At 36.6% G+C, this 27,395-nt stretch overlaps 1 protein-coding gene across 2 annotated transcripts in view; it reads left to right on the forward strand.

The window, feature by feature from the left end:
* LOC150089225 (uncharacterized) overlaps positions 1-27,395 on the forward strand; it is an 820,044-nt gene that overhangs the window by 746,936 nt on the left and 45,713 nt on the right. For both annotated transcript variants that reach the window (XM_090390383.1, XM_090390382.1), the window contains exon 5: positions 26,355-26,511. In XM_090390383.1, coding sequence (XP_090246509.1) covers positions 26,355-26,511 — 157 coding nt within the window. The remainder of the gene's footprint in view (positions 1-26,354; positions 26,512-27,395) is intronic.

Genomic DNA, 27,395 nt, shown 5'->3' on the forward strand with positions numbered 1-27,395 from the left:
AGATATTGTTGCCCAAATCATTTTAACAGTTGGTACAAGACGGTCAAGGTGATGCGCTTCCTTTGGTATTTGCCAAACGTAAACTCTACCTGATGTTGGAAAAAGTGTAAACGATGATCCTTCTGAAAATATGACATGTTTCCCATCATCAAGTGTCCCTCTTTTGTGTTCTGCATCCTCTTTCTGGAATTGTGATCAGTAATAACGGCTTGGCATAACGGCTGTGCCGAAAAGTTCAGCTTGATGTTTTCACCGAACTGGTTTGCTGACACTCGCATTAAGTTCTGCAGATATTTGTGTCAGTAGTTTTATGTTTTCAGGCTATAGTACTTTAGTACAGTACTAAATATGGACTATAGTACTAAATACAAAAAGCAAAGCTTGCAAGCAAGTTTTTCCTTTTGAACTACACTACTTCTTCACCTCAATACAATGTACGGCCTATGTACCTACTCAATGGCTGAAAATTGCTACTCAAATAATTGTTTTAACACCAGCGCATACTCTTTGCATTACAAGTTCGCCATTTTTGGTTAAAACAAATTACGAGCATACTTTCCATGGCAGCAAAAATATCCACTCTATACGTTACTACCTATATGAAAGAATGAACTTGGGCCGGGAGCGAAGACAAATCGGTGTTTGAGGCGTGTTTAATGTATTTGCGCTGACAGGTTTGAATCCTGAGAATCTCAGGACGGGGAACTTGAGCGTGGAATGCAGTTATCAAGAATTCTTTTGGATGCTGTGGAATGCAAAATACAATTTTATAATTGGAACGGGAGTTTCGAGGAGGAACTCATGTATAGCTCACATGGAGGAAGGCTAACGTTTGAATTAAAAAATATAAATAATGCGATATAATTTCTGTTTGGATACAAAACTCAACTGTCATTAGTTTTGTAGCCTGAAGAAATGCAATAAAGTAAAAACTTCACACTTAAAGTATCAATTATGTGAACTGTTACTTTCCATTTTGCTATGACGAATAATGCTGAAATGAGCCAAATTACAACGCATTTTAATTTAAATTCCGTTTCCAATAAAAAAAATTATAATTAACAATATACTGCGATTTATTATTATTATTGATTTATTTATTGTGGTGATGGAGTCCCAATTTGACCTTGCAAAGTGCATAGCAGTAGTTACGTATGGTACCCCATGACCCTCTCCAAATTCACCTTTCGCGAATCGGGTTAACCTAGCCACGGTAGAAGAGTTCATGTCCAGTAAATTATTTTACCATTTCCAGGATGGACTCATTTCAAAATATTTTAGTGACTTTTTTTAAAAACTTTTTGCTTATATTCTAAGATAAATTATTACCTTTATTTTCTTTAATCGCAGTAATTTTTATATACATACTGTATACAAGCTGGAAAATTTTAAATGTTGAATATACTATAATTTTAAAAAATACTGTATATGCAAATAAGAATACTTAATGCTTTTTTAAATTAGCTTCGAAATAATCGTGTAATGTGATGTGAAACGAAAATTATTTTTAAACACCACAAAAATTCTTGCAACAGCCAACTAGGCAAGAAAAAGTACTAAAATTAAATGGATTTTTAATGAAATGAGAGGTAAAAATATAAATATTATAATTAAACTTAATAAAATAAGACAAAGTGGTAAAAATAAATTATTAAAAGTGATAAAACAGACAATAATAGTTTCAAAGTATAGTTCTTTATCGACACAAAAAGACTAAGGCTTAAGTTTGTCATATCACATGACAATAGCCAACCATGCAAACCTTTCTTCAGAGGAGGGAGGGAGGGAGAGAGAAGGAAATAATTAGCTAAGGTCTGGGGGTACATAACAATGTTCATTAGAAGCTACATAAAGAGCTAGTCAGCGGTCATCACATTGTGAAATTATTGCCTCCATAACAGGATGCATATGTCCTCCACATCCTTGCGATTAATATTGGGACCGATGGAAAAATGTCTAGTACTTTGTGCCAGGAGCGTAATCGAAAATCAAGGAAAATCAACGATCACCCACTTCATTATTACTACAGTTAAGTTAAATCGTGATGCTCACATCAAAAGGTATTCATCTAGTACAGATCAAACGAAATTAGCAATACTAATAACATTCCCCCCAACCCATACTCTGGCTCATGATCTTCAACCAGATTGAAGCGTAAAATATCCAGCAATTGTTTCTACGAAACGTTCAAAACATTTCTACAGTACTTTTTTTGCATTAAAGACCGCAACGTTTGTTTTCTTTTTGACTGTTATGACATTGAGTCATTAGTGTATTCAGTTTTAATTTTTACCCTGAAAAATATCATTGATCAATGCATCAAAGAACAACAATATTAATATACAAGTGGTTTCGTTGCTAACAGGACAGGATAAAAGTTTAAAATGGTTATACTACCGATGTATGAGTAAATCGTCATGTAAGTTTTGTTCTGTAGCTAAGAGATATAAAACAAACGTAAAATGAATAACATTACCAACGGAGATGGCATATACAATATTATTTTTCTTTCCGTTTATATTATTTAAAAATTATTTCTGTATTTTTCCAAAATCGTTGGAAATGTAGCCCCTCCATTAGTTTAATTAACCCCGACTATCAAGCAGTGATGGATAATATTCTTCTGTAAATGTTTCAGAGAAAATAGATTACGAATGGTAAATAACTCAGTCCCCAATCCTCTCGACCAGCGAGAGATACCTGTATAATATTTTTACACTTAAATTTGTAGTTAAGTTACATTACTGCAAACTTCGTGCAAAAGTGGTTTTTTGGAAAAAGTTTTTCAACTCTTCAAAGATCCGATTTCATCCTATTGATTCACTCTAGGATATTCTGGTAGTTAGTCTCGATTTCAACTACAACAGCCACGAAACCGTCATGAGCTAGGAATGCTTTGAAAGAAGAAGAATTGTGAACTATGCTTGACGAGACATACTAGATATTATTTGCAGCAGTTCGCCGAAGGCTACAAGCTGTTATCACTACAAAAAGGGTCCATTCCATACTCGGAATGTTACCAAATAATAAAGCAGTGAAGTACATTTTGGCACCTTAGGGCAGGCATACAAGTAGATGAAAACTAAGCATTTGTTTGACGAACACAAAGTTTTAGCGATATCTTAGAATAATTAGACTGGCTCACAGATATAATGTTAAGTGTTCACATTATAAACAGAATAGACTTTGAGATATCATATACTATAAAATACTCTTATGGAAGTTAAAAGTTAAAAATTGGATAATAAACTAGCTGAACCACTATAGTAAAGAGAAAACATTATTACACATCAAGTGCTAGCAGGTCCGGATTCAGATATGATGGAGCTGTAAGCCAAAGCATGCGAAGAGGTCCAAAAAATATACACTATAGATTTTTATCCTCGCAAAACGAAGTGGCAAGGTCCCAAGCCATGGCTTATTTGGATTATAGCTAAATTCGGCATAAAGTCCTTGAAACATTTAGTAATGCAATCAGCTGAAATCAAATTTATATTAGATTATATGCTAAAACAGTTGATCCCTTTTCAAGAATCACTTCCTATATAACATAACGCTGACGTATTCCATGTCCATACGTTTCCTTTTGCAAGCATATACAGTATAATGATCCTGTTATGTAATCTCTTCAACATCTTTCAAACTTATAGTAAGAGGAAAAATATCATTCGATAATTTCCTCGTTTTGCCAAAAATTATCACAACTAGACTGGAATATCAGAAAGTTCATGATTTAAAATTATAGAATGGCTAATGCTGTTTTATAAAATACACAAAAATAAATAAATATACAAGAGATGATGAAATCCTCCTACTGTTCATAATAGTGCAGGGAATCAGACCAAAGGAAGATCCCATGGCCTTTCGCTTGAGTTTGAGTTAGCCGATCTTAATGGGAGTTGCTGTATTTTTCATCGTGAATTAAACTCCCCTCCCCACAAACAGAACAAACTAACTCTAGACACGCGCAGCTACAGACCGGCCCCTACATAAAGGATTAAGCACCTTCCTTGGGCAGAATACTGAACATGAACTCCAGTCTCTCACTTGCTGAAGAAAACTCGAATAAAAAGTTCGATTAACTGCTTGATCATATGCACAAATTTATACTACAGTAATCTTTTATGATCAGGGAATGCTTTCAACATTCTCTCCATCCAACTTCACCTGTGTTGATGATTGATTCTAATCAAATACAAGTATGCATCAATTCCAATCAAATACAAGTATGATGCATTAAAGGTAATTTAATGTCTCGTAATAATGTAGTAAAGAAAAAGATATCCACCATGTTGTGTCACAGAGAAAGCTCTGCTGAGTGGCTTCTTGAGAATTCGATATATTGAACATTTTATCAAAGTCAAGTTAGATATCTGGCTGAACTTTATTACAATAGAATAGTGCTTACTTTTCCACTTCTGTTTTCTGCGAAATTTCAAAAGATACGGTGTAATTTGATTTCTCATTCGCTATTGTAGGGCTGAGTGCATAGAGGAATCTGACAAATCATTCATATCTTACAATAAATGCGTTTTCATTTCGCACGTTATTAACTAATACTATACTGTGCTTCTCTAATTCTGTTCAATCAGTATCGAAGTCCTCATCGAAGCATCAGCAGTGTCTGTATCTAGGTTACGCAGTCGGGCGTAAAAGTGAGTTCATCTAAGAAGTAGTAGCAGCAGCAGCAGCAACCGAGTGCGTGCATGTGTAATTACCAAAAGTTTCTAAATTACTCCATTAGGAGACGGATAAATTCACCGGTTACGCATTAATCACGTCTGGAGAGTCTCGAAAGGCTTGGCTACACCTCATCTATCAAAACCTGTCTCAACTTCTTAACTGGCGTGTTTAAGTTTGAAGCTTGCTACGAAATAGATAAAGCTCAGTGGTGGAAACGATACGACTTATAGAAGGTGTTTCTGTTTACTTCCCTCATTTCCGAAAATTAACTTTGCGCCAACATACACCAGACATGCCAGAATCGCAATGGATACATTTTTTCTTTACCCCTAATTCGCTTTCTCGTCATATTTTTTCGTGAACATCTTTCATACACAACGGAATTCTTTAAATATGAAATTAATCCACTTTAAAAACTGTATATAAATTACGAAATTTTTGAAGAATTTGAAAACTAACTCCGTCCATTCACTCTTCGTTTAAATTCAAGGAACACATGTTTGTGCCTTGATTCTAGGAAGAATAAATCAGTTATCCAAAAACGTGTTCACCGTCACGCATGGAATCGAAATTTCGTGCAAAGCACACCAGGCATTTAAAGGAATTGCTGGCTCTTCAGTATTCAATCCTCACGTCGCTTAATGTTAAGATGGAATATCCGTTTATAATCTCTAGGACCAACATATACAATTATGATTTAAACTAGATAAAGGAAGTATTTTAGCAGGTCACACTAAATTTCTTAAAAATGCGTTAAATGTGATCACTCACCATGAATTATAAATATACTGTCAACGATATATCCAGTAAAGACTGCGAGCAGAAGTTGGCAATCCACTGCTATCCGTCTTAATGCCTTAATCATAAGAGCCAAATCTACAATCTTCGTATCTAACTGACTTAACGTTCACTAGAAGGCACACTCCAGTTCTAGAATTTCCCTTGATAAGTGTCCTGAAAGCTCCATCGGCAGCAGTTCGCAGCTTTCAACAAGATCTGTTTTCTCCTCGGCAAAATAAGCTCCAACCACTTCAAAGTTTTCCACTTGAATGAAGACTGCTGAACGCAAGGTTAAACTTCCGTTTTCCTGCTGGCATATGAAAACTTTCCATAAAACTATGTAAAATGCAAAAATAAATAAAATGTAGTCATCCCTTTTCACCTGTAAAATAACAATCAAAAAAATACTGCCTTTTTGTTTCTTTCTGTTCCTAACCATAAAGCATATTTATATAAATAAATACTCATAAAAAATGAGTATTTATTTATATAAAGTGCTGGTTTAAAGACAGTGACATAACACAACTGCTTTTGACTAGTAAAGTCCAGATCTGAACTCCACCGAGCGTTTTCAGAACATGCAGCATCCATGGATGAGTAACAACTCATCACTGGTTCGATTTGCAGGAGAACAGTTCTGCAGCTATATACAGGAAATTGGCAGAGAACTGCACCCTAAAGGGCTGAGGCTATATATCCTCCAAGAGTGGTTTGATCCTATTTGTTTTGTATTAAATATTTTGTTACTTCCTTAGATCTTATTTTAACTTTACTCTACAGACAGGGTTTTGATTTATTTGCTAATGGGGGAGGATGTATACATGTAACAGTATATTTCTACTCAACATTAATTTCAATTGCGTTGTTGTGCAGATACTTTGTTTGCAATTTTCGTCCTGTTTCAATGGTCAATACCGTTGTCATTTTTTTTAATTCCCCAAAGAGTCAAATGCGTTTAGACGAAGCGCCAAGTTACGCACAGCTTCATATACCCACGAGAGATAGCTGGCTTTCGGCGTAGTGGTAGTACTCCAGCGGTGCGGGGATAAAACTAGCGTTGTTCTCGCGCCTCAACAATAGCCCGATATCCACTGTCAGCTTCCAGCAATCCCTCGGGCATGTAACTTTTCACCGGCGGCAAATTGAATTCCGGCGCGCCAAGTCCATCCTTTTCGAAGTTCAGTGACATTCCTTAGGCTCATCAATGCGTGGGGCTCTGAATGTAGGCAGCCGAGCGACCCAGATAACGTTCTCCGCTATGGGTTATGAGATGGGCCAACACTTGTTTGTTCAGCTAACTCTTTGGTTCACCCGCTGCTGTCGTGAGATTCCAAGTAAATTCCCCGCGCATTACATATGCTGCTGACTGCAGGTCAATTGCAGATCTTGCATGACTGTACTTGGAGGGATCTCTACCCTTTAAGTAACTGCAGCCTTAACAGAAATGCAGATTGAATATCTAAACTTCTCACTTTTCTTCCTTGTGTATTGGCAGGACGCGCGTGGTAGTAATTGCTTATTAGTGTCTTAACACGTGCAGTGCGAAGTTTAGGGACAAATTTCACTGTTTAGTTGGTTTTTTTTTAAATCTTTGCTGGCTTCAATTTCAATGGAAAAATTACGAGTAATTCTTTCGAAACTTCGACATAAAATACAGAAATTTATGAATGATGGCACTGTTTGTGACAGTTAATTTTTGGAAATAACTCTAATTATAATGAAACAAATTCTTTCCTCTCCCCAACACACATCAGTCGGATTACAATGTTCAATGAGCCTCTTTACCAATTAACTCTTAATACATCACCTGAGAGTAATTTTTAATTACAGAATTAAAAATACAGTTTCCATAATCATACATCTCTTCTCAGATTCCTTTAGTAAGTACAGTTAATTGCAAACTGCGTTCCAGACACAATTCTAAGCATCTTATACGCACCAAAAAATGTAAGGAAACGTTGAACAACGAGCCCTTTGTCGGATAAAACAACTACGATGCGAATTACATTTTGAAGTCCGCTTTTGATGGATCCCAAGTCGTGGGAAATTAAAATAAAATCTGCTCCATCTTAAGATTTCTAATTTTAAATTCCTTAAGACTATACAAAACCATTATTAGAAATAATTTCAGTTCTATCTGGAAAAGGCATGAAGAAAATATAGCAACAATAAGCTTCATTAGATCAAATTAAGCCAAACCAAATATACCTCTAAAGTGTACCAGCAAACGCAAAAAAAATTAGCCAAAAACTCCATAACTGTCATTGGACATATTAACATCACTCATTCCTATCTGTTACTAGCTGATATTTCTCTCCTGTGCATCACTTATGAGGGTTCACCAGCAATCATATTTCAGCCGTTTTGAATGCATAACGGCTTTTAGAAATGCAACCTAGTTCTTCACACGGATGAAGTACGTATCTCATTGCTGACACATATCTGGGCTTTTACAACTTCAGTTGAGAGTAGACGATCCCTGAAAGCGACTCATGGCTTTGCAGCAATGAAGTTACATTAATATTAATTTAATTTAATTGTAAAAAAGTGGTCAAGAATGGTATGATTAAATAGCCAGATTTGAGTCTCCTCAAATCTAGACTGTGCGCCTAACGATGTAACACTGTAGATTTTTCCTACAAGGTATCCCTGCCTGACACCGTAATTTTTTTCTATCTGTGTGATTTCGTAGTCATGCTTTGCCATCTAGATTAAGGTTAAGTTGGGAAAAAACTTCGATGATCCAACAGTGGTATTAAAACCTGTAGTACTTAGTACCGTGCATGGGTTGAAGGTTGAGAAGATGAAAGTAGATACTTGTTCACATTAGACTTCAATAACTGTAGAGTGTAATTTCCAGAAAATACGTATGAAGGGATGTCGTTCCAGAAAACCGAAGTTGAATGAATAAATGAGGAAGAAGAAAAGTTGTTCTGTGAGTTTGAAGTTGGACAGTAAAAGGATGTTGAGTGCTTTGGAAGAGAGAGCGGGAATTATATAGCCAATTCAGAAGAACAGTGCCTGGAAGTAGCTATAGAAGAGGCATGCAGCAGAAACAGAACGTGTATGGGATTTTTTTCGAAGAGAATGGAGAGACTTCGTTAGAGATGACTCATTAATTAACCCAACTGTCCTCTTTTGAATGGAATCTGGAAGCCTAAGAAATAGACAGAGAGAGAGAGGTTTTGGAGGCACTGCCCCAAATATTCTATGGTTGGACGGATTTGTGATTTATACAGAGTGAACAGCTGTTTGGAAGAAAAGTAACGGCGAGAGCGAAAGAGAAAACCCAATTTTTAAGATGCATAGGAAGCAATATTTGTAATGTGCTTAAGCCAAAAGATGTTAGAAGCCAGGGTAATCCCTAATAGATATATGTATATGATCTTGCCTAGAAATCAAAGTGTCATCGACGATACGCATTGGAGCAGAAGAATTTTTTTTGCGAGATATAAGATAGGACTGAGTTTTAGAAGGATTGAAATCAACTAAATTATCTTTGTCCTACTGGAGAATTACCTGGAGATTAGCATGCAAGGAATTCGTAGCCGAGTGATCAGGAGCGGGAGCACAGTAACACACGCTCTTTGAGTAGACCGGGATTCAAGCCCCTGGCTGCTAGATATGGTCGATCTGCCAACCTGCACTGGACCAGCGTGGCAGGTTATGGTGCATTTCCCTTAACATGAATCGTTGAAGAGGCTTCCATCCTGCAGTGGATTGATAATGGCAGCAGTTTACTTTTTTTTTCTTTTTTTGTATTTACTATTCGTGAAGTTTAAGGTGTTGGTGGCAGGGCAAGGTTTCTTAAACTGTAATGTGGAATACAATGTGCTATCATCAGAAAAACTATGGATAGGATTTCGGTCAATGGAAGAAGGTCATTAATATACAAGAGAAAAAAGAGTGGGAGAAAGTGGATATGAGCAAATTCTCAAGCAGAAGGGAAAACACCTTTTGAATAAGAAAGTGAGAAAAGGCGACACAGGACAGAAGTAAGCTCGGAAGCACAGGTTTTAAGAAAAGTGTAGATCTAAAACATGTCATAAATTTAAACTACCTTCCTCATTCATTTACTATAAACATATAATAATAATAATGTTTAAACAGAATTATACTTTTGGTAACGACCACTCTTATATCACGTGAATATTAAGATAGTTTATTCAGTAAATAATTAAATTCCTATACATTAAGGTGACGTTTCGCGAACCTTGCCAGTATCCATCATCAGACCAATATATGGTCTGATGATGACTAACATCATCATTGTTGTTAGCCCTGCTTTTCGTAAAACTTGACTTATTTACCGACTGTCTGAAAATCACCACCTTCTGATCGGATCGGAGAGATAAAGTGATACTACACTTTCAAAGATCTAAATGAGAGAGTGAATGAACAAGTGTTCTGTGCGAGAGCTTTCTTGTATTTATCCGTTTCATATTAGGAGCAGAACCTCACTGTGGACTTTGATGCAACTTCAACTGGTGTCCATTTGTCCAATCAGAATAAAATAAGTGAGCCTTACGAAATTGTAGCTACAATATATATTCAATTAATTAAAAATTAATGCTAAGGAGATATCGCTGTTGACAGGAAGAAAACTCCGGGTGTTCTATTTGTTCTGCTAGGACACTGAAGTTAATAAATTACTTACTCTTGGAAGTTGCGAAGACGTGATCCAACGCCACAAGTGAACATGCATCTGCAGAACTAATTGAATATTTTCGTTCATGCTGCTGGAAGACATTACGCTTAATTCGGATATTTGCCCTTGTGATTGTAACAAGATGACGAAGGGAATTAATTTTTATCTTACTCTCAGCAACGCGGTAAATGAATTTTCCTTCAGCTTCGTGTTATTTATCTTGTATTTTAGCTCGCGTGCAACTGCATGATATATTATCGCCAAATAAATCGTCTTTCTTTAAAGAGTAATATTCCTTGCTGAAATATTTTCCCACTTTAGAAATTCTGCTTTCATTGCCCACTTCTGAAATATAATGCGGGTAATTATGTTTGAAATGCGATGACTTGATGCCTGCCTCCAGAGAGGGCTAATAATAGAAAAGCGTGGTATTAATGATGCGCTGTTCTTCTTAAAATCCGAAAAATGTATTTCGCTATTCGCGCACGCATTCGCTTATACCCAGGCGCTGCACGCACCGCGGCCCAAATACTTCGATCGAAATACTTGAAAATGTTAATTGGTAAGAAAATGTCTTTATTAAACGACCTACTTCAAAATACACCTCAATGTACGTCACCTCCTCCTTTGGAAAAAGATTGATTGAGTCATAGTGATGAGGATAAAATTCTTTCTTGCATGTGAAGGTTTTTCACTTGTTGCCCTTGCAGACTTTTTTTCCCACACTATATTTAAAGCTGGTTTAAAAAAGTATTAAGGTTTCCAAAAGATAAGCAACTCTTGAATTTAAAATTGGTGTATACGGAACTCAAATAATAAACAGATAACTTTTAAAGAATAAAAGATTTAAGGAAGTGATCGTTCACAACATAATTATCGAATGAATGAACGATCTTTTACTATTTACTAATGGTAGTACGGGGACTCAATACATATATGGTATGCTGCCAGGGGCTTAGGAGGTATAAAAGGGAGAAAAACTTTAAAACGAAATTTTTTTTTTCTGATTATATGGATTTTATCTTTCGATGGTTACGAAGCTTCTCAAAGAAGTTGCAAAATCAAACCCGCGAATCTGCAACTTTTCAGGGATGTGGTTCTGGTTCCCCCAATGTAGGGGATTACGTGTTTGGATTTCAAGTGAATATTCAAAATAAAATGAAAAACAAACAACCCTGTTAACATATTTTTGGAAAGTAGGTACACGAAAGTGGGAAGGTTTTAAAATGCAGTTAAGAAACTTTGAAAATTTGAGCATGAGCTCAAATATATGTCATGCTCATATCTGTCAGCCTTTGTAGACTTTGAAATCCCTTGTTGGGATGATTAAGTGAAATAGTTTGGTGGTGCGGTTTGGGATGGTCCCCACTGACGTCTTTAGCACATGTAACGTAGGTTTCCGACCTCTGCCTTAGCCTATTAAAAAAATAAGGCTGGAGAGCCAACAGAAATGAACTCCAGGTTGCCACTGTGTTGCATCATAGTATTTTCCTGATAAACTTTAAAGAACCTGATACCAAAATTTACTCGGAACGGAATCCACCCTGCATAAAACTCAAACCGCCACATAACTGACAAAACCGGATTAAATTACGCTTTGCTTCAAGTGACGCGCTGGAAGTCACCCAGACATCCTACATACAATTCAGATTTGTCTGAATTGCATGTAGGATGATGTCTAATACACTTTTATGTGTCACTTGATACAAATATCCATTCTTAGTACTACCCTCGAAAAAGAAATATGCGAAAGTCGTTTATAAAAACGTATTTACATTCATAAAAAAAAATTTTGCCTTGTCTAATTGGATCACCATTATTTTTCTGAACCATTTATTGCTTATTAAATAGTTCAGATATTTTAATAATCCGCTTCTACAAAAAAATATTTCCCAATTAGTAAAAATTAAGGACAATTCATCATTCATGATGACAGAAATGCATAGCTGAAGCATTCCAATAATAAAAAATGCCTGTAGGTATTCGCCTAATGATGGAATGCGTAATAAATAATTACCTTTATTTGTATTTTTAACAAAAAATGTGACAGCGTTTTCAGTAAGAATATAAAAAAAAAATCTGAATAGTTTTTATCTGTCTGACAGCTGTCTCAAGTTTTCTGAAAAAGACAGCAAGCCAGAACTTTTGCCTTTTCACACTTAGCTTCGAATGTGGGTGGTGGAAGCCAGTTTTTGTGTGTCGCGTTATCCTTGTACAAATCCATATAATAAAGTAGGAGTTTTAACAGATGTTTCGTCAGAATTGAAGCTTGTCCGTGAAGACAGAACAAGGTTAAAGGAAAAAAGGCTGGCTGTTTACTAGAAGTAGGTTTTGAAAGAGGCATAGATCTTGAAGGCGATCTCTTCAGAACCTCTCTACGGGAAGAAACTCTCTGGTCAGAAAGACAGAAAGTTGTTCTGACAGGGCACCCTACGCAAACCTAAGTTCAATACCCAAAGCGAAATAGAGAAAGCTATTTTCTGTTACTACTTATGCTTTGAATCTGTCAAAAGTGATTTGGTTAGGAAGTGGGAAAGGTTTCTTTTACACAGTGCCATTGAGAAGGGACTTAGTGCTGACCTAGGAGTAGTGAATATTTAATAAGATTTGTTTTCTTCTGGTCATAAGTTTATATATTGATTATTTTGGAAAACACGAAAAGAAAGATTGAGTAGCTGTTTCTTTCGATGAAATGTGGATGCTTTTAAAATAATTAAAATACTGACAATGCAATGCATGCATATTTCAAAATATGAATACTACATTATAAGAAAGCACTCCGCGGAGGATTCCTCACACACATTACTGGCTAGCAGGCACGCTCTCGCTTCCTCTGACCTTTCGCGAATGCGCTATCTAGGGAAGTGTGCAGATGACGGCTGCACGGCACATTAGTTCCTGGCGAATGACCCTCAGGTGAGAAACTGACAGATGCTGCGTCTGCATATGGAAACAAGATATGGTGAATGCCTAGTCACAACTAGATTTCGCCTTTGAATAACATCTTGAGAAAGGTCTTAGGAAACTTTAGGATTACGGCACTTGGATACATTATGTATTCACTAAGATTTATTTTATCCACATTATCTGAATTAATATTTAAACACCACTGGCTAATGTATTTCCAAAATGCCTTGAAAATGTGAAGCTCGAGATTTCCTTTTCAAGGCTTAAAAAAGTTTGATCAATATTTGTCACCTTGCGATTTGGCATTTAATTGAACTTTACCCCCACCCCCGACATTAGAGAAATTAATTTATATAAAAGGTCTACAAATGTAAAATGTTCTCTTTGCGTATATATCGTGATAAAATTATATAACATCAGTGGAGAGTGGTCATATGAAACATATGACCACTCTCAGATTAGTCGCCTGAGGGAACAAATTCAAATTGAGGAAAGACAGTTGTAGAATAGATGTGCGGAATTTGCCTTTAGCCAGCGGGTAGCTGATTGCTGGAACAAACTTCCATCTGTTGTTGTGGAAGTTTACAATGACAGATGGAAGATATATTCTTTCCAGATGTATTTACAACTATCGTAACGCGAGTATATGATAACGCGTGGTTCCAAAGTGTGGAGGGATTCAACTTGGCAAAATACAAAAAAGTTTGTTCCAGCAATCAAATACCCGCTGGCTAAAGGCAAATTTTCAGTTGACCCAATGATCATAAGGTCATTGGGTCAACTGAAAAATATTTATAATCCTCTTAAATCTTAGATTTTATAAGCCCGCTGTTAAGGAAAACTATTCTGTCCAATTTTCGTCTATTTATTTGTAGAATTACTTACCATGGATACTTATTCATATATACAATCTGACTTTATTGTTATAATAACATTTATCCTATGCAATTTTTAGAGAAACAAGTCAGGGAGAAATAGTAGAATTTATTATTCTCTTTATAAGGTACATATAGTATGCACAATCTTGGATCTAATAGGAATGACAAAATATTAAAATAAGAAAACTTGACAAAAAATTCATATGTCACAATTATAAAGTAAACAACGTTTACTTGATAGTTGTGATGATTAATTTTGACTATACCAGTTTCCAAATGCAACTCACTTTCCATGAATAACCACAATTGCAGTTCTGGTTTACGTAAAGAAGAACAAAACCCCAAAGTGGAGCAGTGGCCTCTATCAATTGATCGAGTCGAATGACTGTACTTACACGCTCCTTGATTAGACCGGGGTTCGAGCCCGTCACCACCAAATACGGAGGATGCGGAAAGGTCAGGGAATGACCACCGCACATCCCCGGAGCAATATGGCCTTAGTTGCTAATGCTCCTAAAAACCAAATAACAACAACTGACTGTACTTTGATACAACACATCTTTGAGACAGTGCAAAGGTTGCACTGCGTTCTTTTGTAATATACTTTAATTGCACTTCCTTCTTTTTTAAATTAGATCACTTTATGCCTTAAAATAGTGTTTACGTATATCCCACCGGTTCGGAATAACAGTTATTCGTGAAAATGTGAACCAATAGCTTCTCAATTTCTGATTTATGTCCATCGCAGCCAAGCGAATAACCGCAATTGCCACTTGCCAAAGCGTGATGACAAAGAAACGAAATTTGATCTTCAGTTGCACCTTATTTTAATGCCTTATAGCCCAAACAAATTCCTCAACAAGTGCTCGAGCCAGCCCATTAACACTACATCCGCTATCTATCTGACCTGACATCGAATGGCCAGAGCAGTTGTCAAGACAAGAAACTCGAACTAGATAATAGATGGAGACTGCCACTGTTGTCAGCAAACGGCCGATAGATGATAATATGCAGTAAGGGTTGTAGGGAGTAACTGTATTGTCATCAAGTCAATTATGAGCTCAAAATACAAGGCTTTCTAAGGGATTGCGAAGCCTGCTTTGCACTAACGAAAAAAAAATCTCTGTATGTTACTTGGAAGTAATGCGATATGATCTTCAATATTTTCTTTCGCTGTTGTCCAAATACCGTTCACTTTTTTTTTTTTTAAGAAAATCATGAATGGAATTGAAACAGTCGCAATTTAAGGTGTGAGGTCCGAAGCATATGACCAAAAATCGATTATATGCAAATCAGGTGATTACGAATTGGAAACTAATAAAACTGGGGGGGAGTGCTGCTACCATTCAACCAATAGTTCTGGTCAATGATTTTACACACACAAACTTTATTAAGACAACAAGAAATAGATATGTTGACCTATTCATTTCGTTAGGTCAGTTCTCCGCTCAAAGCCCCTGACGAGTATGGAGGCTTGCCCATGTCGACGAATGGATTGATAATGGCGATATTAACGTTAGTTTTTTTAATCCGCATAATATCCATTAATCTAAAAATTATACTTAATATCAAATTTCATATGCGTATAAAGATACGTATAATTGTAAACAACATCAATAGCATTAAGGTATAAATAAATAAGACAGATAGACTGATACATATAAAATATACCCACTTATAGACTAATTTAAGTAACTTTCTAAAGAACGGTATTATTAAAATTAATTCAAATGAATGGACATATTTTATATGAATCACAAAATGCATCAAAGTATCGCACAAGCAAAAGTGAAATCAGTATTTTAGAAACATCCACTGACTTGTCATATTGCGAAAAAACTTTTTCTGACTCGCATTTCGAAAATCTCTTCTTCCCAAGAGAGCACTTCTGGTTTATGCTCAAGGATAAACCTTTGCTCACTGTGTTAAAGTGGTTGCTCCAGAAAGCGAAGTTCTCCGGGCTTCTCTTTATAGTACACCTGCTCCCATATCGTCTTACTAGAAAAAATATCTAAGTATATCACGCATATAATACATCGATAACACTGCGAGTATCAACAGCAACCTGCAGTAACTTGCAAGTTATGCCATACCTTCTCTAGGATGCAAATACCAATAAGGATCTGAATATCGTATTCCACCCCACAGAATGTTTACTCACAAAGATGTTCCCCTTGAAATAATAGCTGAAACAGCTGCTCTGGGTACCGGAACTCACGACAACTGAAACTTCAGCAGTCCAGAGCCTTACTGAAAGCAGTGGAAATATGGGGGTTCGCAGTAACCTTTTAGGCCCTTATAAGAAGAGGAATTCTGGCTTCTTTCATTGATAGCTTTCAAAAACCAACATCCTCCCCTTTACAAAAAAAAAAGAAGAAAAAGCTTTCTGGGTTCGAGAGCGAAAATAACATGAGAGTTAGTTATTATAAATGCTTACCCTTCTTGTCAACTCAGCCCCCAATATCTGGAAACTGTGTGGTGGCGCATACCGCTGGAGTATATAGAACAGAACAGATTTGTAGTTCCTCAAAATGACTGTGCTCATCCATGTGATATGAACTACTGATATGTTCGCATCAGATAAAGTGTATGCGTCACATCAGTTCCTTGTTGAGAACGCTCCCCCTTTGGTTACTAATCGTTTCCTCCGTCGCTGATGCACCTTTTGATTCATAGGGTCACACAGTTTTCAAATAAGCACTTCACACAAGAACTCTGTTAGTTCCAGTATTCAGATCTGCCGTCATTGTCACCTTAAATGAATCAAGAAGGAATGGTACATGAACGTACCATACTTTTGTTTCCTTGAAAGTTTCACCTCAATTCAAGTATTATTATATACACACACTCTCTCTCTCTCTCTCTCTCTCTCTCTCTATTATTCCATCTTCCTTTTTCGCATATGCTATGGTATTATTTCATGTGTGTAATTATAACTAATTCTTTCATTATGAATGTAATTATACTATCTTATTTTACTCTTTTTACGTTGGTTATATAAAAAAGAAAGATAAGTCCAACGCTACATGGGAGTAGGTTAGTGATTTCTTCTCTCCGCGACAGGAGATTTTTTTTCTTTTAGTTTTGACATTAAATCCCGGGCATCATCCTGATAAAAAAATGGTATAAATGTATGGTATGAAAACGTGTTCGCACGGTAGAAATGTATTTAATTTTTCTGCAGTTTTGCAAATATCCCTTGAATCTTATGATGCGTATATAATATTTTCTTTCTTTCTTTTTTATTCTGTCGATTATGTAAGTTTAAGATTGATTGCATCAAATGGCGAATATAAATATTCTTGAACTTCTTTAAGAGATGGGCACTAGTTAAATTCTGTTTGCGATTGTTTTCTTTTTTCCCCCCTCTCAAGATGAACCTCAATCCGGCGCCAGGTCAATTGCTGCCGTAACTTCAGACGTCAACAGTACATAAAATATGACCACCTGCCCTCATAGTTGCTGCTTCCAACTGTCGAATAGTTGAGATAGGCTGCTGCAGCCTGCAGGAATCGTGGAGCCTACAATAGTCGATACTCATTGCAACTGTGCATGAAGTTCCAACCCCCCTCCACCCCACCTTCATTCCTGCCAGGTAGTTGGAAGCGTTTCGTTATGTCTCGTAGACCAATTGCACAGCTGCCGTTAATATCGACGAATTGCCCGAAGAAAAGAAAAATGCAAAGAGCCGCGTTTCGAAACTTAAGCCAGCGAAGTTTGTAACGAATGGCTGTCGTATTAGACATTTGAAATCTTTATGGATATGCGGTTACTTTTATTTGAAGGAGGCAGCTAAACGAAATGGGAGAACGATCGTTATCAGCATATGTGCTTCGTATAAACGTTACCATAACGACAGTGTTTCCAATAAAAAAACGAAGAAAACCGTGGCGTTCAGTACATTATATTGTACTATTTGTATCTCATCCTCCTCTTCACGAGTTATAACCATTCAACCACGATCAAGTAAGCAGCCCTCTGCTGGCAACAGTCACATGAAAAATGCACTTTCAGATATTCCTTAAGATGTGATGTTTTTTTTTTTAGTCTAATTCATGAGTTCCTACGAAAAGATTATCAAGATTGTATGGTAAAAGCATAAATCGAGCTCAGGAGTACTTTTGGTGCTTCCTTTTGTCCAGCTCCTTGTATTTCTACGTTTATTAGTCTTCGAAATCCCAACAAGGGCATTGTGGAATTGGAACAATACCATTTAGCTGGTTGTGTGGGTGTTTTTTTTTTTTTTTTTTGGTCTGGCACCGAGAAAGGTGCATTAACAGATTCGTGGCCTGCCCTGTTTTCTTAATCTGTTCAAATTGCAGTCCTATGCGAAAGTGCTAGTCGTCTATTCACATACGCAAGTTTAACGATCGGATGTTGAATATTTGGCAAGACAAAGCGTCAAAATATGAAAGGCAACCGAAATACTAGCGTTCTCGCGGGAAATTCAGTATAAAACCTCCGTATTCCAGAGGTATGTCGTTTTAAATAAATAAATAAATAAATTTCCGTTTAGACTCTAGACGGCCGGGGCCAGAGGGGTTTACAATTTCATTAAAGCCTGTTTACCAGCTGCACATCTTAACAGTGGGCTCTGTTCTTCTTATAGTAGCTATGGGTTCGATCTCGATATGTGTAAATTTACGTCGATGTACGTATGTTATCCAAGGACTAAAAGTAAGGGTCAAAAAAAAAAAAAAAAAAAAAAAAGAAACTATAGCAGCATGTTATTCAGAAACAATACAATGTTCTATTTATACTCTGACACTAATATAAAGCCAAGCGAGTTTACAACTAATTATTTTGACAACAATTACACTAAATTACCGTATTTGACAGTCACATAGGCTCGAACCGCGGTCAATTAAAACGCGTCTGCTACTGCACTGGCAAATGATCACTCGGCTATATGAAAGGCTTTGATGAACATTTTGAAGTATTAAAGTTTAATCTAAATCGGAGAGTAAACTCTATAGAGACTGAGATCGGTCCTACTTCTTTTCAGCTCTAGTGAAGATGAGTTTTTTCTGAATTTGTGGTTTTTCTCGTTTATTTTTGATATGAATTTTATTTCACTGATCATGTGGCTCGGTTTATTACTTAAATTCAGCAAGTATTTCAAAAGATTTGTTTCCATTAAAAGCTGTTGCCGAAGGCGATTTTTGGCGCTAAAACCCAGTGCTGTATCTAAACACTTCTTTGCGTGATTACAAGTAGTGCATTTAACTGAATTTGAATAGTACTGCAAGCGGATTTTTCTGTTTATCTCTGAAACAAGTGGCTTCCAATTAGGTAGGCAACTGCCAATACCTAATTTATTTAATTCTCTCCTCATGGTCGGGCTGAAATAAGACAGTTCTGGACTTGGTCGAATTCAGATGTCATTTGCTGCACACTGGATATCCCATTTTTCTGTTCGGTCCTCCTTAGTGTACGAAGGCTTCGCTCTTCGTACACTAAGGAGGACCGAATATTTTGTTTATACTCCGGCACGACTATGTAAGATTATGAGTTTACAATTAGTCATTTTGAGAAGAATGTAATCATTAACCGCATTTAGCAATCGTGTAAACTCGAACCACAGTCAACTCAAACGCATGTACTACTGCATTCCCAGTGTGATCCTTGCTAGTCTAGCAACGCCCTAACTCCTAATGAGACTTTTGCTCGCTACTTTTAACATCTGCTGCAAGAGGGAGTTTCATAATCCCGTGTCTGAGCGAACTCCGAACAACATGAAGCACGAGTAATTATGAGAAATGCTCGGTGGAGTGGCGAAAGAATAAAGCGAAAAATTGAAAGAGTGTGGTTGAAAGTAGAAGCAGCAAGGAGGAAAAAACTCCCAAGTAACTGACCGAGCAGCATCCGCCACATGTTGGATGTTTATTGAAGGCAATGCAATGCAATGCATTTTTATTTAAGATATGGCGGGCCATCCGCTAGCTGTTTAATCATTCAGTCATAGCGTATTTGACTTCCAAGAACACGCAGCATTTGGACTTTTGGGATAATACTCCATATGTCTTAAAGTAATCTCCTAGAGCTACGACACTGACATCTTGCCGTTTTCTTTCTCCCTGAAAAGATAACTCGGTTATTTTATTTATGTTTGCCGTTTCTTCCATATATCTACATGTCTACGTTTAAGCTTTTACAACGCCATGAAGAATGTGGTCCATAAAAGCAGTGAGTCTCGGTGAGGTAAAACTTCTGCGCTTACAGGGCTCAGAAGTTAATTTTAGTATGGGTGGAAGAGGGGAGACAGTTTCGGCTAAGAAAACAAGTACAGTTCGAAAATTGAAGCACCATGCATTAAGGTTGTGATATGATTTTTGTCATATATCTGTGTGTAGAATGTTTCTCACCCTCCAGTTTAAAAACAAAGATGGAAAGTGAACTGCATATCATAGATAGGCACGTTTCATACAAGTATACTGTAATGCTCGAAATGGAAACAGGACTTATATTTAAGTGGTGCGAGAGGTTGATTATCTTAATCCAGAATTAGTTTCTGACGAGTCTTCTCCAAGTTGCTTTCAATCAGTAGTACTTCCTTTTGGTATATTCGGAATATCCATTTGCTCCTCACTGTCGTGGTTGGTTGCTGTCTTTTTAATGCTCTCGGCATCTTATACAAATATATTAATTAAAACGCACAAAAAGGCGTATTTTTCATGCAAGAACATTGGTCAGCAATGTTTCGTTGTTGAATCAGGATGATTAATTCCAATGTAGGCAAAGTACGCCTGTATTTAATATTAAAAAGAAAGAACAACACTAATTTGTGCTGTGTGTGTTAAAATTAATTTGTTGATGGATATTATTGGCTGGCAGCTTCCAGGTATTAATTTCATCAAAATACATGTCCATGCTTGTACAATGGAGCCACTGTTGAACAAATACGAGACTACAGTGCCACATTATTGTGAAATGCGCCTAAAATCGATATTTGGGAAAATGATGTCTAGTGCACAGTTCTTGTAACTGAAGTTCATTTTCTTTCAAAATATCTGAACGAAAGGAAAGTCTTGTCTTGTGTCATTACTATCACGAAAGTGTATCGAGTTTGTTCTGATTTTCCTGTGTGACAAAACAGAATTTATTAATTACTCTGTTACCCAAGTTACTTTTGACACATCGCCATTACAAAGTGACATTTCGAGGATAACGATTTTACATTACTGAGCATGTACACGTTTGAATAGAAGGAAGACGAGAAAGGAGATTATTTTCGTACTGAAAATAACTTCTGGTTGCTACTTTGGGTTCCCCTCTTTCACTTGTCAGCACATCAAATATTAATTTCGACATTTCTGCCTTTGCAATGTACAAACGTATTACAAAGAGAATGCATTCCCTTTGTAACATGGAAATCGATCTGAAGATTTCTATTTTCTCTGTTGACCAAGAATCTTGCACACTCTCTGGCAAGCCAAACAAGTGCGACATATCTCTCGGTGAGAGGCGCAGTGGTTCGTCATTGATTTTGTCATTGCAGCATTGATTACAACGACTTCATGTCGACTCATCTTTGCTAAGCAACGACCTAAGTAAAGTGTGACTTCTTCGATGAATGCTACAATTTACCCATGTGTGCGGTAATCACTTGGCTCATTATAGCAGCTAAATTTCCTTTTGATTCCCTCCAAAGGGAAAAACGAGGTGTTTTTACGCTTCCTTTTGTCTTCATTGTTAACTTCCTCACGCTATCTATTCTTCTTGAGAACCTGGACGATGCTAATGTTTTCAGCATTCTGAAGTTACCTAAATTTAGTACGCCATCTTTCTCTTGTGTGTGTTTTCATTATTTAAGATTATAATTGAAATTTATAAAATGCAATTAGTATTGGAGAGCGCAAGAGAAAAAATGTGCAACTTTTCTATTTCAAGAGATTGTTGAATGAACAGACTGAATTAGTTTAAGAAGGCAAGGTGAGGCATCTTAATCATCGTTAAGCTAACTTCAGTATATCTGTTGATTGGACAGGGACCTGTAAAAGCAATCCCAGCGAAAGATATGCTGTCAAGAGATAGAGCATTAAGTACTTGAACGAACAAATGACATCTATCGACTGATGGTCTGTTTTATTCTTCACCCTTAAAAGAAATTAACGTTTCCTCATTAGCATTGGGAAACCTTTTGTTTAAATTCTCTTTAGAGGGAAAATTAAGAAAAGTAAAAGTTACAATTCTGATTATTTTATTTTCCTATAATTTTACCTTGCTGAACAGAACTGCTGTATTAATGAAGTAATTTTTATTATTATTTTTGTTTATTTATTAACAAAAATATTTATTAACACACAATGCTGACTGTTTTGATCTGAAAAGGGCCACCTGCGGTTGTCAAGACTAAGGTCTTTTTGAAAACAGAGTTACGGGGAAAATAATAAATATTTACTACTTATACTTTACCACTTCATGTTTATTGATGAGCTGAAGTTCCTGTTCAGTAGGAGGAGCAACCCTTTTCCTTTTTAACACAAATCCATCATGTCAAAATGAAGGATTACTGAATTATCACTAGAGTGAACTAATAGCTGGAAGCCAAAAGTGAGGATCAGATTTCTGGCAAATTCCGGGATACCTACTGGAATATAATGTTAACAAACAATACCTATAATAATTTTTAAACTTAGACTATCAAACTTCCTCGGGCTTTAAAGATCGTAACTAAAGTAGTCGATACGCGACTACTTTAGTCATAAAATATTCCGAAAAAGTCAGTCACTATATGATTATAGGGATTGGGGGGGAAGGACTTTAGATAGAAGTTTGTTCAACGATCAGTATTCTTCTTTGGCTGAAAGCAAATTTTTGCACATCTTTCCGGCAACTGTCCTTTTCCAATCTAAATTTATATCCTCTTGTATTCATTATCCTACAAACACAAAGAATGTCAAGGATACCATCAGAACTTAGTTTACTCAACCCATTTAAACTTCATTGAAGTTTTTTTCTTCGTAAGAATGCTCTCTTGCGCTCCTGACTAATCTTGTTGCTCTTCTCCGCACCGTTCCAATAATTATATATCCTTCCTAATATTACGCCAGCAGACATGTATGCAGTACTCAAGATGCAGTCTAACCATTGCCTTATACAGCAGAATAATCACCTCATTTGGTATGTAATTCTGGGATTATTACTGCTGAAATGCAGTGCCTTGCATTTATCAATGTTACCTTAATTTCAAACTTTCAACCCTGAAAAGTGAAAATGAGGGTAAAAAAAAAAAAAAACAGAGAAAGAGAGAGAGACTTAGAATCTTATCTAAAGACACCCTACGCCTTATTTAGAATCCACTGTTCCTAATAATGCCCATTTAGCTACTTTAATAAAAGTCTAAACGACAACTAAAGTACTTCAAATTTTGATTCCAGTTATGGAAATGTGTTTATGTAAGGAGTGGCTCCTAGAACGTCTGTTCAACTCCGTCTCGTATCTCAGTGAAGAATAGAACCACTGTAAAAGGGCCAGAAATGTGTTGGTGTAGGTTTCTGTGTATTATGTGCGTGTTCTGTTGTAATGTTCTGGCCGCTTGGCTACCCAGAAGCATCAGTCACCAGGAGAGATGATTCTGGGTACTCGTCTACACCATGGGAAGGTGGGCCAATTCCAGTAGATGGGAAATCTATGGTCTCAGAGTATGAGACAAAAAAAAATCCCTCTCTGGGGCCCACTCCAGAGGGGGGGGGGACCGAAAGGAAGGGAAAAAAAACCGAAAGAGAGGGGAGAGAGAAAAAAGAAGAGTACATCTTCCAGTTGTGCAACCATTAAAAACGGCAGCATGACAACATATCGATACCGCCTATAAATCTCGTATCACTGGAATCAAACTTTTCCTTAGTTCAAACACTTCTTTATCAAATACCTGGAACACCTGAAACTTACTAAGGACTCTTAAAAATATAGCTTCTTGTCCTGAAGCTATACTGTCAAGAATTTCACGTATCGCTGTTCTGGCATTGTCATATATTCGACAATCATATAGTATGTGCTGCCAGCCTTCCCTGGCCCCCCAAAAACAAAAGTCCGTGTTACTTAGTCCTAATGCATATAATTTCTTATTCATTGACCCGTGCCCTGTTAACAAAAATGACGACTGTACACTAGGTGTAAACCAATTGCGAACTTTTTTATCATTGAGGAAAGTCACATTCGGGATAAACAAGTTGGTCGCTCTTCCAGTAGGTATGGTATCCCACCTTGTCTGCCATAAATTAATTACTTCATTCGTACATCTTTTCTTTTCACCTCTACAGTCAGAGCGAATATTGATCTCTATACCAAAAAATTCTGTAGGAATTTCCCTCTTAATACGGTAGCAAAAAGCACGATACAACAAATGTAGATCCAAGGGTAGCGCGGCAGTGGACACCGTTCTGCACACTCTTAGAATACCAAGAAGCATGATGCGCTGTATAGAATTTAGTTTAGCCCGAGACCTAGCTATTTTAACTCTATGGAACCAGGATCCTGCAGCGTACGTAGTTATAGGAAGGAATATTTCCTTGTAATACAGAAACAGTGTTTTATGTGTTAGGCCCCAGTCAGACTTTGAAATTCTAATGATAGCACCAGAAAAATTCCTGATTTTATTGCTTAAATGTAATAAGTGCTGGTGAAATTATAACTTACTGTCCACAATAATTCCCGTGTATTTGGTATCAAGGACCATAGGTAACTGAACACCATTCAACTTGATCTGAGGAGGTCGATTTATATCCAAAGCTGTTTTAAGTAGCATCATTTTAGTTTTGTAAGGACTAATAGCAAGCTTATAGCTTTGAGCCAAAGAACTTATGTCTGTCAGCACACTACTAGCTCTGTTCTAAGAGTGAGCGAGATCGTCCTGCAATTATAGTCGCCAGATCATCTGCAAGTGCCAGCACCTTACAGTTAGGGAACGTGCGAACCAACCAATTCTGTAAGACTAGGTTCCAAATAAGGGGTCCCAAGACAGAGCCTTGAGGACACCTTCTCACAACCTGTTTTCGTAGCTCAAAGTGCTTGGACCTCACTAGCGCATATCTATTTGAAAAGTAACTGTTGAAAAGCATATATAATTCCTTGGAACAATCAGCCTTTCTTAATTGAACCGTCGCTGCCTCCCACCAAACTGTATCAGATGCCCTTCGAAACCAATGTACATTGCTAATTCATATTTGGATGTAGAATTCTCAATATGCGTTCGAAACGCCACTAGACAATCTTCACAGGATTTCCCAGTAGTGAACCTATATTGATTCCAGTTAGTTTCCTTAAAGTTAATATATTCAACAACAAACAACCGTTTATTGTAACTTTCCAGGCTATACCAATAAAATTTTATGAACCGCCACAGTTTAAATCGGGACTTATTTGGTAAAACAGATATATTTATTATACCATAAATATTCTAAGCTAATCATCATCATCGTAGGTTGCCATCCCATCTTGGGTTGGCCATCAGCATCTGTTGTAAACATCATGAAACAACTGTTCCACAATTTTGCCTGTCCATTCCTTCAAATTATCCAGCCATGATATTCTTCTTCTTCCTCTCATCATTGATTCTTCCAGTCAGAATGATTTGTGGCACTGCATATTCTTCTTGATGTCTCATAATGTGACCAAAAAAAGAAGTTTTTCGTTTCTTGATTAGAGACAGCAATTTCCTTGCTCTGCTGACTTGAGACCAGTCAGCAGAGAAAGGAAATTTGTAACTTTACAACTTTAGCTTTCCATGGAATATGTAATATTCTTCTATACGTGTACATCTCGAATGCCTCCAATTTCTTAATTGTTTGTTTCTTTAATGTCTCGCAACCATAGAGTAGTGTGGACCAGATGTAGCATTCCATTACTCGTAGTCGAAGATTTAGATCCAATTTCAGATTACATAAAACACCTTTCATTTTGCAAAAGGTTGATATCTTGCTATTTCAACTCTTCTTTTAATTTCAGTTGAATCATCCCCTTTATCATTAATTGCGCTTCCTAAATAGACATAACTGTTGACTTTTTCAATCAGTCTCCCATTGACCATAAGTGTAAGATTTGTATAATTCCAACTACCATCCATTTAGTCTTACTGGGTTTATCCGAAGACCTATCTTATTACTTTTTGCATTAACTATTTCCATGAGCGTTTGAAGATCAGAATCACTTCCAGCAATGATAACTGTATCATCGGCATAGCGAATATTATTGATGACTACTCCATTTAAAACAATTCCTTCTGCTCTGTCTTCCAATGCCTCCTTCATAATTTTTTCAGAACACAGATTGAACAGTAATGGAGATAGAATGCACCATATCGAACATCTCTCTTTATCATAATTTCTTCTGTCAGCTCATCTTCCACTGTCACCATAGCACTCTGATTAGCACTCTAAGTTAATCAAATTACATTTATAATTAAATTTATTTTATTTAGCATTTTCTTATATATTCTTAATCATTTTTTTCGACAATAGGTCCACCTGCTAGACCGCAACTTAATCTCAACCTCAATCTGAACGCAGCTAATTCCCCAAAACGTGCCCGCCAGAATTTAACTTTGAACTTTGGTTGCTCAGCTCTCAGTGTCGTTGGAGAGAAGGTGGATCTTACGATACCTCTGGAGAAACAAGGGTAAGCTTTTCGCTGTGTACTATCTTAGCTTTTTTTCCACAAGAAATATTTTCAAGCGTATCATTAAGTAAACAACAAAATACTATTCACAGTATTTGTTTCCATTTTATTTCTAATGTTGCTCATTGATTGCTAATTAATGAAAATACACGCTCTGCGTTCCCATTGTGGAAAAACAGAAAATGTATATTGAGCAATTTTTAAAAGCTGAGAACATACCTCGAAACTCTTGCACTGATTAAAATATTCAGCTCACTTTCGACTAATAAGTTTTCCCAATTATCTTTCTTTTTCTCAGAAACAAATTCAATAAATTCATAAATTGTTCAAATAATCAATTTTATTAATTTAGACAAATGATGATGGTACAGTCCACTTGTGTAATTTTGAGATAATACAGTCCAGTTAATGGAACCAGCACGTTGTTTTTATTGACCGAAGGTGCAACGCACAGAATATTTAATGAAAATGCATTTTATGATGAGATAATTTTTTTAAAATTACAAAAAACTAGGACGCAAGTGTAAAATCCACGAGGACGTCTGGTAACCATGGGCAAAAGTCGTTCAGCTCGGATGAAAGATGTGGCAGTGAAAGGTTAAGCCTTATGACGTGATAATCCGTAAATGTCTCCTTGTGGAAGTTCTTGGTGCATGGAAAGAGTTCTGAAGAAGTGGATCTTTTTGTAACATTATCGCTGGATTGTAGGGAAGATTAAAATTTCTTGCCAATCGCAGAACACATTCGTAAGCCTTCAAAAAAAATTATAAATAAATAAATAGGCAGTGCGTTATATTTCAGGCGCATCAGCAAGTAATAATAATTCAGAATTTGTAATAAAAAATGAGAAAAAGCAGCGACTTTTATGCACACCAAGAAAATTT

This window comes from Mastigoproctus giganteus, chromosome 2, assembly GCF_048544385.1.
Source record: "Mastigoproctus giganteus isolate SK-2022 chromosome 2, ASM4854438v1, whole genome shotgun sequence".
Taxonomy (NCBI): Eukaryota; Metazoa; Arthropoda; class Arachnida; order Uropygi; family Thelyphonidae; genus Mastigoproctus; species Mastigoproctus giganteus.